This window comes from Babylonia areolata, chromosome 18 (assembly GCF_041734735.1).
Source record: "Babylonia areolata isolate BAREFJ2019XMU chromosome 18, ASM4173473v1, whole genome shotgun sequence".
NCBI lineage: Eukaryota > Metazoa > Mollusca > Gastropoda > Neogastropoda > Buccinidae > Babylonia > Babylonia areolata.
In genome coordinates this window covers 25,368,142-25,380,641 of record NC_134893.1, presented here as the reverse complement: position 1 = coordinate 25,380,641, position 12,500 = coordinate 25,368,142, and the positions used below count along the sequence as shown (strand labels likewise).

At 43.9% G+C, this 12,500-nt stretch overlaps 2 protein-coding genes across 3 annotated transcripts in view; both read left to right on the top strand.

Moving 5' to 3' along the window:
• The window catches only part of LOC143292590 (transmembrane protein 26-like), a 12,377-nt gene extending 5,334 nt beyond the window's left edge, over positions 1-7,043 (top strand). For both annotated transcript variants that reach the window (XM_076603039.1, XM_076603040.1), the window contains exons 3-4: positions 361-496; positions 2,647-7,043. In XM_076603039.1, the coding sequence (XP_076459154.1) occupies positions 361-496; positions 2,647-3,291 (781 nt within the window). In that variant the 3' untranslated portion in view covers positions 3,292-7,043. The remainder of the gene's footprint in view (positions 1-360; positions 497-2,646) is intronic.
• Positions 7,044-11,667: 4,624 nt separating this feature from the next.
• The window catches only part of LOC143292589 (atrial natriuretic peptide-converting enzyme-like), a 182,225-nt gene continuing 181,392 nt past the window's right edge, over positions 11,668-12,500 (top strand). The window contains exon 1 of the mRNA XM_076603038.1: positions 11,668-12,032. Coding sequence (XP_076459153.1) covers positions 11,979-12,032 — 54 coding nt within the window. The 5' untranslated portion in view covers positions 11,668-11,978. The remainder of the gene's footprint in view (positions 12,033-12,500) is intronic.

The window sequence follows — 12,500 nt, the reverse complement described above, 5'->3', positions numbered from 1 at the left end:
CACACACGCGCGCGAGTGTACAGAGAGAGAGAGAGAGAGAGAGAGGCAGACATATAGACACAGACAGACAGAGGCAGACAGACAGACACACACACACACTGGCAGACAGAGGCAAACACACAGAGGCAGACAGACAGACAGACAGACAGAGGCAGGCAAAAGCACACACACACCCACACCCACACCCACACACCCACCCACCCACACACACACACAGAGGCACAGACAGACAGACAGACAGACAGACAAGACAGACAGAGCTAGAGACGTCTCAGCCCACCACTTCTGATGACAAAGGTTGGTCTGGTGACACTGACGTGCAGTTGGTTTCTCACCTTGCCCCGTGTGGTGACGGCACAGGTTCTGCCCCTGTATCCTGGCGTACCTGGTGGCGGCACTGCCCCCCGTCTGGCTGATCGAGCTGAACCGCTTCGGACGTTTCCAGGAGGCTCTGCAGAACAGCGGGAACCTCACCTCCTTGACCTCAGTCACCGGGGTGAGTGTGTGTGACTGACACCCGGGGCAGGGCCTGTGAAACAGTGGCGAAGAACGAAACTGAGGTCTTTGTTGTTGTTGTTGTTGTTACAATGGACATGCCAAATGTAGGCGTATGTAGGTACCAATCGGCGTAAAAACGACAACAAAAACAACAACAAAGAAAAACGAAAAAACAAACAGAGACCCCCCCCCCCCCCAACCCACCTTTGTGATGGATATATCGGTTTCAGTTTTTAGCTTAAGTTTCAAGGATATGTCATCAGAGAGTGCGGATAGATCCATATACGCGACTTCACATCTGCTGAAAAAACCCCCAACCAACTACCAAAGAAGAAATATAACTTTTGTAATGAATATGCAAAAAAGCATGCACCACTCGGCACAACAAAGTCCCGTTGTGATGGACATACCAAATGCACCACTCTGCGAGAAAAAGAACTTTTGAAATGTGTATACCAAGTGTGTATAACAAACGGAAACGCCAAATGTATGTATCACTGGCCGCAGCAAAGAATCCTGTAATATACATACCGCACGGTATAATGAAATACCAAATATATGTATAACCTTTGTAACGGACATACAAAAATGTATATAACACTCGGCACAACAAAGAACCTTTGTAACGGACAAACAAAAAATGTATGTATCCATCGAAGCAACAAATAGCCTTTGTAATGGGCATACATGTAACACTAGGTGCAATAAAGAACCTTTGTAATGGACATACAAAAATGTATGAAACACACGGCACAACAAAGAACCTTTGTAACGGACATACAAAAATGTATGTATCCATCGAACCAACAAATAGCCTTTGTAATGGGCATACATGTAACACTAGGTGCAACAAAGAACCTTTGTAATGGACATACAAAAATGTATGAAACACACGGCACAACAAAGAACCTTTGTAATGGACATACAAAAATGTATGAAACACACGGCACAACAAAGAACCTTTGTAATGGACATACAAAAATGTATGAAACACACGGCACAACAAAGAACCTTTGTAATGGACATACAAAAATGTATGAAACACACGGCACAACAAAGAACCTTTGTAATGGACATACAAAAATGTATGAAACACACGGCACAACAAAGAACCTTTGTAATGGACATACAAAGACCGATCTGGAAAGTAAATTTTGCTGGACGCGAAAATAACTGACACACATTTTCGACAAAAGCACCTCTGTTACATGTACAATTGATTAAAAAACAACAACAACGAATTATGACAAATGATTTTAGCAGAGTAAGTCCAGAGTGTAGTCGGTAACACACACACACACACACACACACACACACACACACACACACACACACACACACATCACATATATATATGTATATCTATCTATCTATCTAAATTTGATGTACTTTCAATTCACCGCTAAATTCTATTTCAAGAAAATGTTAAGTAAGGAAGTAATGATAAACAAATTAATACAAAAGGATGTTTTTATGATAATCATTAGTAATGATGATTATTATCATTATAAAGGGAAGCACCACTTGCAAAAAATAAATGTAGATAAAATACGACAGGCGCTGCAGTAGATTCTCTCCCCCTTACATCTGTCTTGGAGGCCCACCCTCCCAGCCCCTCACTTCCATCTCTGACCCGTAGTTTTCGTTTCTCAAGGTGGCGTCATTGCATTCGGACACATCCATATACGCTACACCGCAGGCAGATGCCTGACCAACGCGCCTCAGTCAGGCTTAGAGTGAATGCATGTGTAGTTGTGTACATATCTGAGTGGATTTCTTACACATAATTTTGCCAGAAAACAACACTCTCGTCGACATGGGTTCTTTTTCCAGTGCGCTAAGTGCATGCTGCACACTGGACATTGGTTTATTGTCTCGTCTGAATAACTACTAGACGTTCAGTCTGCTTTTCCAGTCAAACGTAGAAGATAGGACGAGACCGGGATTCGAACCCAGATCCTCACATACACTGTATTGGCAGATAAGCGGTTAAACCACTCTGTCACATTCCTCTCTATGTGCAAAAGATCTTCCTTTTACATCTGTTTGGGAGACACAACCCTCCCGCACCCCCAACCCAACCTCTATGGCGTAAAATCCCTGAAGGTGAACAGACATGAAACTGAAGACCGCATCTCTGATCCACAGCTGACAGTGCCCATTAAGCTGGAGCCCGAGGTGTGGGTTTCGGTGATGGAGCAGACCCTGCTGTTCGTCATCATCGTGGCCAGGTGGCTGCTGCCCCGGGGAGACATCAGCCGTCACGAGCTCTCCCAGCTGCTCTTCGTCTTCGTGGGCATCGCATCCGACAACGTCAGCCTCTTCGAGCTGTTCGACGAGAACGAAGTGCGCACCGACCCCGTGTTGACGTACGTGATCATGGGCGTGTGGACCTTCAGCTTCGTGCAGTTCCTCTTCGTGCTGACCGCCACCAAAAGCCCCCAGCAGGTGGCGGTGATTCACGACAACGGTGGCGAGAGACGGCCCAAGGTCAAGGTGGGTCTGATCGAGGTCCTGTTCACCACGGAGAGCTGGAGTCTGCTGTTCAGCGTCATGACTCAGGACGGGCCGTACGGCGCCGTGCGCATCTACACCGTGGTGAAGCACAACCTCATCACCTACTCCATCATCTTCTTCATCTGCAAGAATCTCTTCGTCATCTGCCTCATCCTGTATCGGCTCTTCGTCGTCTGCATGCAGATGTCAGAGAAGGAAGGTCAGGACAACGCATCTGCTGCCGCCTCCTCCCCCTCCTCCGCCAGGCAAAGCCCCAAGACCAGCAAGAGTCAGTGACACTGGTGTGTGGCATCACGACTGACACACGCACATCTCCACATCATCTCTGCATTAATACTCTCTGGCAGACATATGACAAAACAATGAAGTGAAGACTTACACGAATGGTATCGTTCGGGGAACTCCAACCGAACGTCTAGAAGCATTCATAACTTCCACCCTCCCCCCGCCCCACACCGCTCTAAAAGAAGAGTAATGCTCACACAAACCCAGGCCAGCAAAACCACAAACAACAAAATAAGGCAGGCACAGAAATTAGCAGCAAGCAAACGTTTAACACATTTCACAATGTTGCATCATCAACAGTGGATCACACAAGGTGTCATTCCAACAGCAGCAGTTTGCCATATTATGCGTCAAATTCCGCCACAACTCGCGAAACCAACAGCAACAGTAGGCCGCATTATGCGTCAAATTCCGCCACAACTCGTGAAACCAACGGCAACAGTAGGTCGCATTATGCGTTAAAGTGTGCCACAAATCGTGACAACAACAGCAGTATGCCGCATTATGCGTCAAAGTCCGCCACAACTCTTGAAACCAAAAAACAGTATGCCGCATTATGCGTCAAAGTCCGCCACAAATTGTGAAACCAACAACAACAACAGCAGTGTGCCGCATTATGCGTCAAAGTCCGCCACAACTCGTGACAAGAACAGCAACAGTATGCCGCGTTATGCGTCAAAGTCCGCCACAACTAGTGAAAACAACAGCAGGAACAACAACGACAGTATGCCGTATTATGCGCCAAAGTCCGCCACAACTCGCGAAAACAACAAGAACAACAGTAGGCCGCATTATGCGTCAAATTCCGCCACAACTCGTAAAAATAACAGCAACAGTAGGCCGCATTATGCGTCAAAGTCCGCCACAACTCGTGAAAATAACAGCAACAGTAGGCCGCATTATGCGTCAAAGTCCTCCACAACTCGTGAAACCAACAGCAACAGTAGGCCGCATTATGCGTCAAAGTCCGCCACAACTCGTGAAAATAACAGCAACAGTAGGCCGCATTATGCGTCAAAGTCCGCCACAACTCGTGAAACCAACAGCAACAGTAGGCCGCATTATGCGTCAAAGTCCGCCACAACTCGTGAAACCAACAGCAACAGTAGGCCGCATTATGCGTCAAATTCCGCCACAACTCGTGAAACCAACAGCAACAGTATGCCGCATTATGCGTCAAAGTCCGCCACAACTCGTGAAACCAACAGCAACAGTATGCCGCATTATGCGTCAAAGTCCGCCACAACTCGTGAACACAACAACAACAGTAGGCCGCGTTATGCGTCAAAGTCCGCCACAACTCGCGAAAACAACGACAACAACAGCAGTATGCAACATCATGCGTCAAAGTCCGCCACAGCTCGTGAAAACAACAGCAACAGTAGGTCGCAATATGCGTCAAAGTCTGCCACAAATCGTGAAAACAACGACAGCAACAGCAGTATGTCGCATCATGCGTCAAAGTCCGCCACAACTCGCGAAAACAACGACAACAACAGCAGTATGCAGCATCATGCGTCAAAGTCCCCCACAACTAGTCAAAACAACAGCAACAGTAGGTCGCAATATGCGTCAAAGTCCGCCACAACTCGTGAAAACAACAGCAACAGTATGCCGTATGCCTTATTATGCATCAAAGTCCGCCACGACATGTGACAACACCACTAGCAGCGCTATGCCACATTAAGCGTCGAAGTCGACGCGCTCTCCTTGGGGAGAGCAATCCAAATTTCACACAGAGACGATACAAGATACAAGAATACTTTATTATCTCTAAAAGAAAAATTGTTGACACGTATGTTGATAAAAAGGCGACATAAAAGGAAAAAGAAAAACCCAAAGGGCATTTCATCCATAGTACAATACAAAGTTTAATCATTCAATAAACAAAATCATAAACAAATACTTCACACAGCGGCACAAGTTTCCACAGTACGTTCTATCAATCACTCTCGCTTTACGCACAACACGTGAGACAGACATTTTTGTGTGCCTCTCTCCCACATATTTTCACCACTGTGTCAAGAACATGAATTCAAATTATCTCTTTTTTTCACACCCAGTCCACCCACCATACCAGCACACAAAACCAAACGTAAGAACATATTCAATCAAACACCTGTAAAATGAACCCAGGGGACGGATTTGTTCATTTTGAAGAAACGGAACTTCTACAGGCAAAGGGGACAGTAACCTAATTAAAAACATTACCTATCCGATTAACAGGTGAAATGATACCTGTTGAAAAACAAGATAACAATCATTTTATTGACAGTGAAAGCGGCAGGCGATGGGCAGCTCTGCTGCAGGCAATACAGTCTTGGTGTGTTGTTGCCGTGTTGGCTCAGAATGTAACCTTGTTCTAATTACTATTGTACCAAGACACATAGGCCTATATTCACTCACACACTTCCTTCCACACCACCAACTATACACATAAAAAAAAAAAAAAAATTATGGGACTGTGGTTGGATTCCTACGAAAAGTCGATAACCATTTCTTTAGTCTTCTGGACAAGTGAATATATTATTGTATATATAAGATGATCGTTTTTTGCACCAGGTGGTGAACTTGTCAACCTCACCCAAATAGGCAGAGAGCAATCTGTTGTGACAAAAGAGCAATACAAGACAATACAATACAATACCATACAATATCATACAATACAATACAATACAATGCAGCACACAATGCACACTATCAACGTCAAGAGAGGGACCTTCGGATCGTCATACGAACAGCTGTAACTGTCCACCATAATGCTCAGTACACAGGTGTTTGTGTACTCAGTCCCGTGGCGTTTCATCGGCCAGTGGACAGTTCTGGTGCTTGTGTGTGTGTGTTTTTTTTTTTTTTTTTTTTTTTTTTTTTAAACACAAGGTGAATTTCAGCTCCTGACTACAACTGTGTAATTATTGGCTGTATAATCTGAAAAAAAAAAAGATTAAGAAAGAAAGGAAGAAAGAAAGAAAGACAGGAAGAAAAAGAAAGAACGTAAAAAAGAAAGAAAGAAAAAGAAAGACGGAGCGAACGACAGACAAACGGACAGAAAGATAGCTTACGTCTTGGAACATTGATACTACACAGACAGACTGACTGACCGACTGAGAGAGTAAGGAAGAAAGAAAGAAAGGCAGAAAGAGAGAAGGAAAAGAAGAACAGAAAAAAGGAGGGAAGGGAAGAAGGAACGAGGGGGAAAATCTCGTTACGAAGTGTTTCCAATTTGTCAGTGCAAGGAGAAACCATCGGTAGCAACAACTGACCGTTCCCTTGTGACGGGACAAACAAACAGATGAGGAGACAAAAGGTATTCCCTTTGGAATAATGCTCATAGCTGGCCGGCCACCTAATCCAGTTCAAAAGACACGATCGTTATCATGATAAAACCACCAGTCAAACACACACATAAAGAAGCAGGAAAGCCAGCCCGTCAAGGGTTCAGTTCAGTTCTGTTACTCGGTTACTCAGCCCGTCAACATTGAAGCGTAAGCCTCCATCCAACCAACCAACCAGCCAACCAACCAGCTGATCAGCAAACCAGCCAACCAACCAGCTTACCATTTTTTTAGCTAACATTCACATCCTGGTGATGGGTGTCTGCCATTGGCAATAGTAAGAAACGAAAAAAGATTGCTCACAACAGCGTCAATAATTAACAAAAAAACACAAAAACAAACAAACTAAAAAAAAAAGGAAAGAAAAAAACAAACAAAAAAAAGAACACGAAATAGGCTGATGATCCATATTATACGTAGTGAGTTCTTGGGCAAAATGAGTATGTGTATGTATTTGTACGTCGGCGTGTGTGACTGAGGATGTGTGTCTCCTTACTTGCGTAAATGCTTGTGTGTTTATCAGCCCGCACCCCACCCCCACCCCCCCCCCCACACACACACACACACACACACACCACTCTCTCTTACACACACACACGCACTTGCTCTCTCTCTCTCTCTCTGGCTTTGATACTAAAAACAGAGCACTGGATTGAATCTGTTTCTGACACACTAATTTTTTTTATCACTTCTGTGCACATTACTGAACAATATTGTGTGGTCTCACTGCCAAATACAGCTGCCTAGGGTCAGAGTCATATAAACAAATCACCCCTCACTCTCTGCTCTCTCTCTCTCTGCCTCCCTGTCTGTCCGTCTGTCTGTTTCTCTCTCAAAGCATGGAAAAACTGTGCATGTGTGTGTGTGTGTGTGTGTGTGTGTGTGTGTGTGTGTGTGCGCGCGCGTGTGTGTGTGTGTGTGTTTTAAGTGGCGACTGGATGACAGCACTTTCTCAATCGCGATTAAAGAAAACTGCTTTTCATGCCTTTAAAAGAAAGAAAAGAGAAAGCGATAAACTTTGCATCGACTTGTCAGCCCTCACAAATGAGCGCTTAGAATGGTACTGACGAAAACAATCACTGTGACAAAACTTGACCATAGAAAAATTAATAAAGTGTAACTACACCCTAATTTCACCAAAGGTTTACTGATGCACAAAACAATGACAGGTCATACACAAACACACCTGTTGAAAAACTTTTCCGTAAACGTGAACAGAAATCAGACAGAATTTCAGACAGAAAGAGATTGAGATACAGACTCCCAGTTAGACAGACAGACAGACATGCAGGTGGAATCAAGTTTCTTTTGTTGTTTTTGGTTACTATTTGCTGCCCAATGTCCACTTCTGATTTGAGTCAATATCATAGCTCGTTACCTCTCTCTCTCTCTCCCTCTCTTTTTCTTTCTTAGTCGCGCGCGCGCGCATACACACACACACACACACACACACACACACACACACACACACACACACCATACTCATTTTAGAGCAAATTTCTCACTCAACCACTCCATTTCTTGCATTAAGGAGAAAAAGATACAAATCTATAAAAGAAAAAGAAAAAGAAAGGACACCAATAAAAAGAAAGGCTAAGAAAGGGAACGTAAAAGTAAATACAAAAGAAAACAAAGGAAAAGTGAAAGAAGAAAGAAAGAAAGAAAGAAACGAAAGAAAGGAAGGAAGGAAGAAAAATAAATGCAGGACACACTGTCACAACAAAAAGCAGCTGTTCCTGTCTGCTGTCCTTTTCGCCCTGAACGTTTTCTTGGATTTCCTTTTTAAAGTTGTGACAAAGACGGTAAGTATGGAACACTACGATGACGAAAGATACATTTTGTTTTGTAAACATTAAGTCGCGATAACGAAAGATACGTGTTGTTTTGCAAACATCAAGTTACGATAATTAAATATACGCGTTGTTTTTCAAACATCAAGTCGCGATAACGAAAGATACGTGTTGTTTTGTGAACATTAAGTTGCGAAAAGAAATTTTCGTTTTGTTTTGTGAACATCAACTTACGATAATGAAATGTACACGTTGTTTCGTGAACATCAAGTTACGGTAACGAACGATGCGTGTTGTTTTGTAAACATCAAGTTGCGATCATGAAATGTACACGTTGTTTTGTAAACATCAGGTATTTGATCATGTCGACAAACAAATTGTTGCGATGCACTTTCTTCTTCTGCGGCAGAGGGGAACCCGAATTTCACACAGAGAAATCTGATGTGACAAAATGTAATACAATACAATACAATACAATACAATACAATACAATGCATGTCAGTCTTGCGGCTCAGTTGTCTCCCCATCGACTCATTAGAGATTTCGAGAGAGATTTCACTGATGTTCCAGGAAGTGAACGGTTGTTTTGGACTTCTTGTCTTCTGTTTGTCACTTTTATGTTGCGGTGACTGAAGTACTACATCAATGATGTTCGACTGGTTATAAGAATGATGTTCTTTTCCGTGAACAGGTTTTTGCAATGGAGGCATAATTTTTTGGGGGGTTGAGCCATAAAACATGACAGTCTCTGCTCATTAGCAAGAGATTCTAAGTTAAATTTATTTTATGAAACTGACAATAACTAAAAAAAAAAGCAAACTATAAAACAACAACAACAACAACTTAAAACATGACCCTAATTTAATCGGGAACTTTTGTTCTTTCTGCTGACTGAATGTTCTTTACCAAGGGACTTAACCATTCCACGTCCTCACGTTGGTTGTATACATGAATGCTCTCCCTTCAAGACTTCATAGGCATTTTTTTTCACTCCCCCTTACTTTTTTCTCCCTCTCCCTCCCTCTCCAGGTGAGATTATTTCGTTGCCGCCGTGGCTTTCCTTTTGCGCAACACTTTTATGTGCCACTGCACATTGGGCGTGGCATTCACGATCGGAATACTGCTTGCGTTAGCATGTCTTCTTGGGTGCGCACCTTCTTCGGGGCGGGGGCTCGGCAATGGCCAAAAGACCCTTGCTACATCCATACATAGCGAAGAAACTTAGGACTGAAACATAATTATCTCACTGACTCAGTCCCTGGCTTTGGGACATAACATGCATGAATCTTAAAAAAAAACAAAACAAAAAAAACGATCCGTAGAATATCTAAAAGAAAACTCTACAAAGGCTGGGAAAAAGTAAATCTCCGGGTCATTCGAACCTTGCCTGACATGCTCCGTACCCACTTCGATAGAAATTAATGTCAACTAATTAGAACAGGGGGCTGGGGTCAGCTGTCATAAATGGGCCAAAATTACCCCGTGTCATTTGAAGCCTGTCCAGAATGACCCGTATATTTCTGGTGGAGAGAGGGGAAAGAGTGGGGGGTGGGAGTGGGGGGGATGGGACTTGGGGGAGAGGGAGAGGGTGGCGGGGGGGGGGGGGGGGGGGGGGGGGGCGGGGGGAGCGGGGGGGGGATAAATCCAACTGGGGGAGGGGGGTCCGTTAGTCAAGAGATACTCCGGGGTTAACTTGACCCCGATTTGAAAACCAACTGGGGTACGGGTGGGCTGCGGGACTGCGAAAGAACAACCCAGTGTATGGAAGTGTGTGTGTGTGTGTGTGTGTGTGTGTGTGTGTGTGTTGGCGGGGGGTGGACGTGGGGGGTGGGGGACAAACGACGATTGTGCGATACCACTGAAAAGACATGGGACAGGGGGAGTAGCAACCCTCCCCCCCAACCCCCCCGAAAAAACCCCCACAAAAACCCAAAAAAACAAACACCCCCACCAAACACCCCCCCTCCCCTCAAGAAAAACAACAAAACCACAAACAAACAAACAAAAACCCACTCCTAAGTGTATTTTCCCAGCTTTAAACACAATAATGTGAATAAATCTAAAACGAAAAACAGCTTTGGGCTTCATCTATCTTTTAGAAAAAAAGAGAGTAGAGAATGAAGTTTTGTGCATTCCATTACAGAAGCAGACCATCTCCAGTCAACCCATATCACAGACACTCACACACTTACACAGCGAAACCCAAACCAGACCGTTTAATAGCACACGTCTGTTACAGTTCCTTCAACAAATAAGGCGAATTCATTAGTCCATGGGGGCAGACATTTGTGTGTACAGACACATTCAAGAACACGTTTAAGAATTTTCTATGCCCCGCGTTCTGAACGTTCTTTTCAAGGAGGTGTCAAATATTCCGGAATGATCCGTCTACGTTACGCCACATCTGTTAAAAAACAGAAGAAAAGAAAAGATGCCGGATCTTAGCAACGATCGGTTGATCAGACCTTGACACCCTGCGCTAGGTTTAAGAACAAATGAAGCTGTTCTGATGTCCAGGGAAACAAACTTCATTTTCTGAAAAAAAAGAAAAGAAGGAAAAAAAAAAAAAGAAAAAAAAGCAGTAGACACAGTGACCCAAGACAAGACAGACAGACAGACACACACACACAGACACACACACACAGACACACACACACACACACAACTGAAAAGTCAAGAACATCTAATCCATGGACACCTTTTCGGGCTTGGAGGAAATTAAGCAACATCGTTGGTATTTTAAACCAAGATTAAACTTGGTTTTGGTGATAAAAACAAACAAGTAAAAGATCGGATCACATTGTAACCTTTCTTATTTTGACTGATAAATATTCAACTTTAACCCCCCCCCCCCACATCCCCCCACCTACCTGCTTTCAACGGCAAACATTAAGAATTAATTTCCTATTTCAATATTTCTTTGGAATGAGCTGATTTCGAAGATCGGTGAAGTTTTGGACATTACATATGATAAAAAGAAACTCGTCCCACATCCCACCTACTTCGACAAACCAAACAGATGGGTGTACATACTCTACGTGGGATATTACAATATCTATCAGTCTACATACGTAATGCGCCAACGACAAAAACAACCAAACCAAAAAACAAACAAACAAAAACCCAACCCACCCAGCGCGGACTTGCCTTGTACTCTCGTCGTGAGCGAAAGTATGCAACGAGTGAACTGTGACAAACTTTATTTCACGATCACGTGAGTTGGATCCCGTTTCCCTTCACCCTACTTTCTACAACCCTGTCGAATCTCCGACCAACCCAACAGGCCGAAAAAAAAGAAAAAAAGAAAACAACATCAAAAACCTTGCTGGGCTGCCTCGCCTGCTGAATAGGCCTCGCGACACGTACACCTGGAAAAAAAAGCAACAACAAAAAACCCCCCACCCCAGAACATTCCTGTCGACTCCTACAAACAAACGTCTGTGTTCAACGTTCACGCCTCTACCATCAGCTTAGACTTGTGAGCAGATCAAATACCCGCGACCTGCGTGTGACAGCGTTTTGTTTTCAGTGCCAGACCATCGAAGCAGGAAACATGTCCAGCACTGGTGACATTCGTTTGGAAGTGGACGAGGCAAAGAAAGCAGAGGTGAGCAGTTTGGGCGCCAAAGTCGTCGCCATTTTGTATTGTGTGTGTGGTTGCGTGAAAGTCTTTTTTGTGTGTCTTGTTCAGTGGTCTTTTTGGTTGCACGGGTTGTACCCCAGGCAGTGTCATTTTCCGTATGCATAGGTTTTGTTCCCTCTCTCTGTGCTTTCTCTCTCACACACAGGGCACACGCACACACATTTACACACACACAGAAACGCACACAGGTGCATAGGTACAGGTGCGTGCAACACAAAACGATACAATCCTGTAGATATAATGCAGTATCACAACACACAACAGCAGCCCCGGGCATGGAATGATGCGATACAGCACGATCAGAAACAATATCAAGTGAAGCAAATTAGTACAATAGAACGATCTTGAAAATAATGATAACGGTACTACTACTTCTACTACTACTAAAACGAGATATTGATTTAAATAAACTGTTCTAAGGGCTTGCTCATC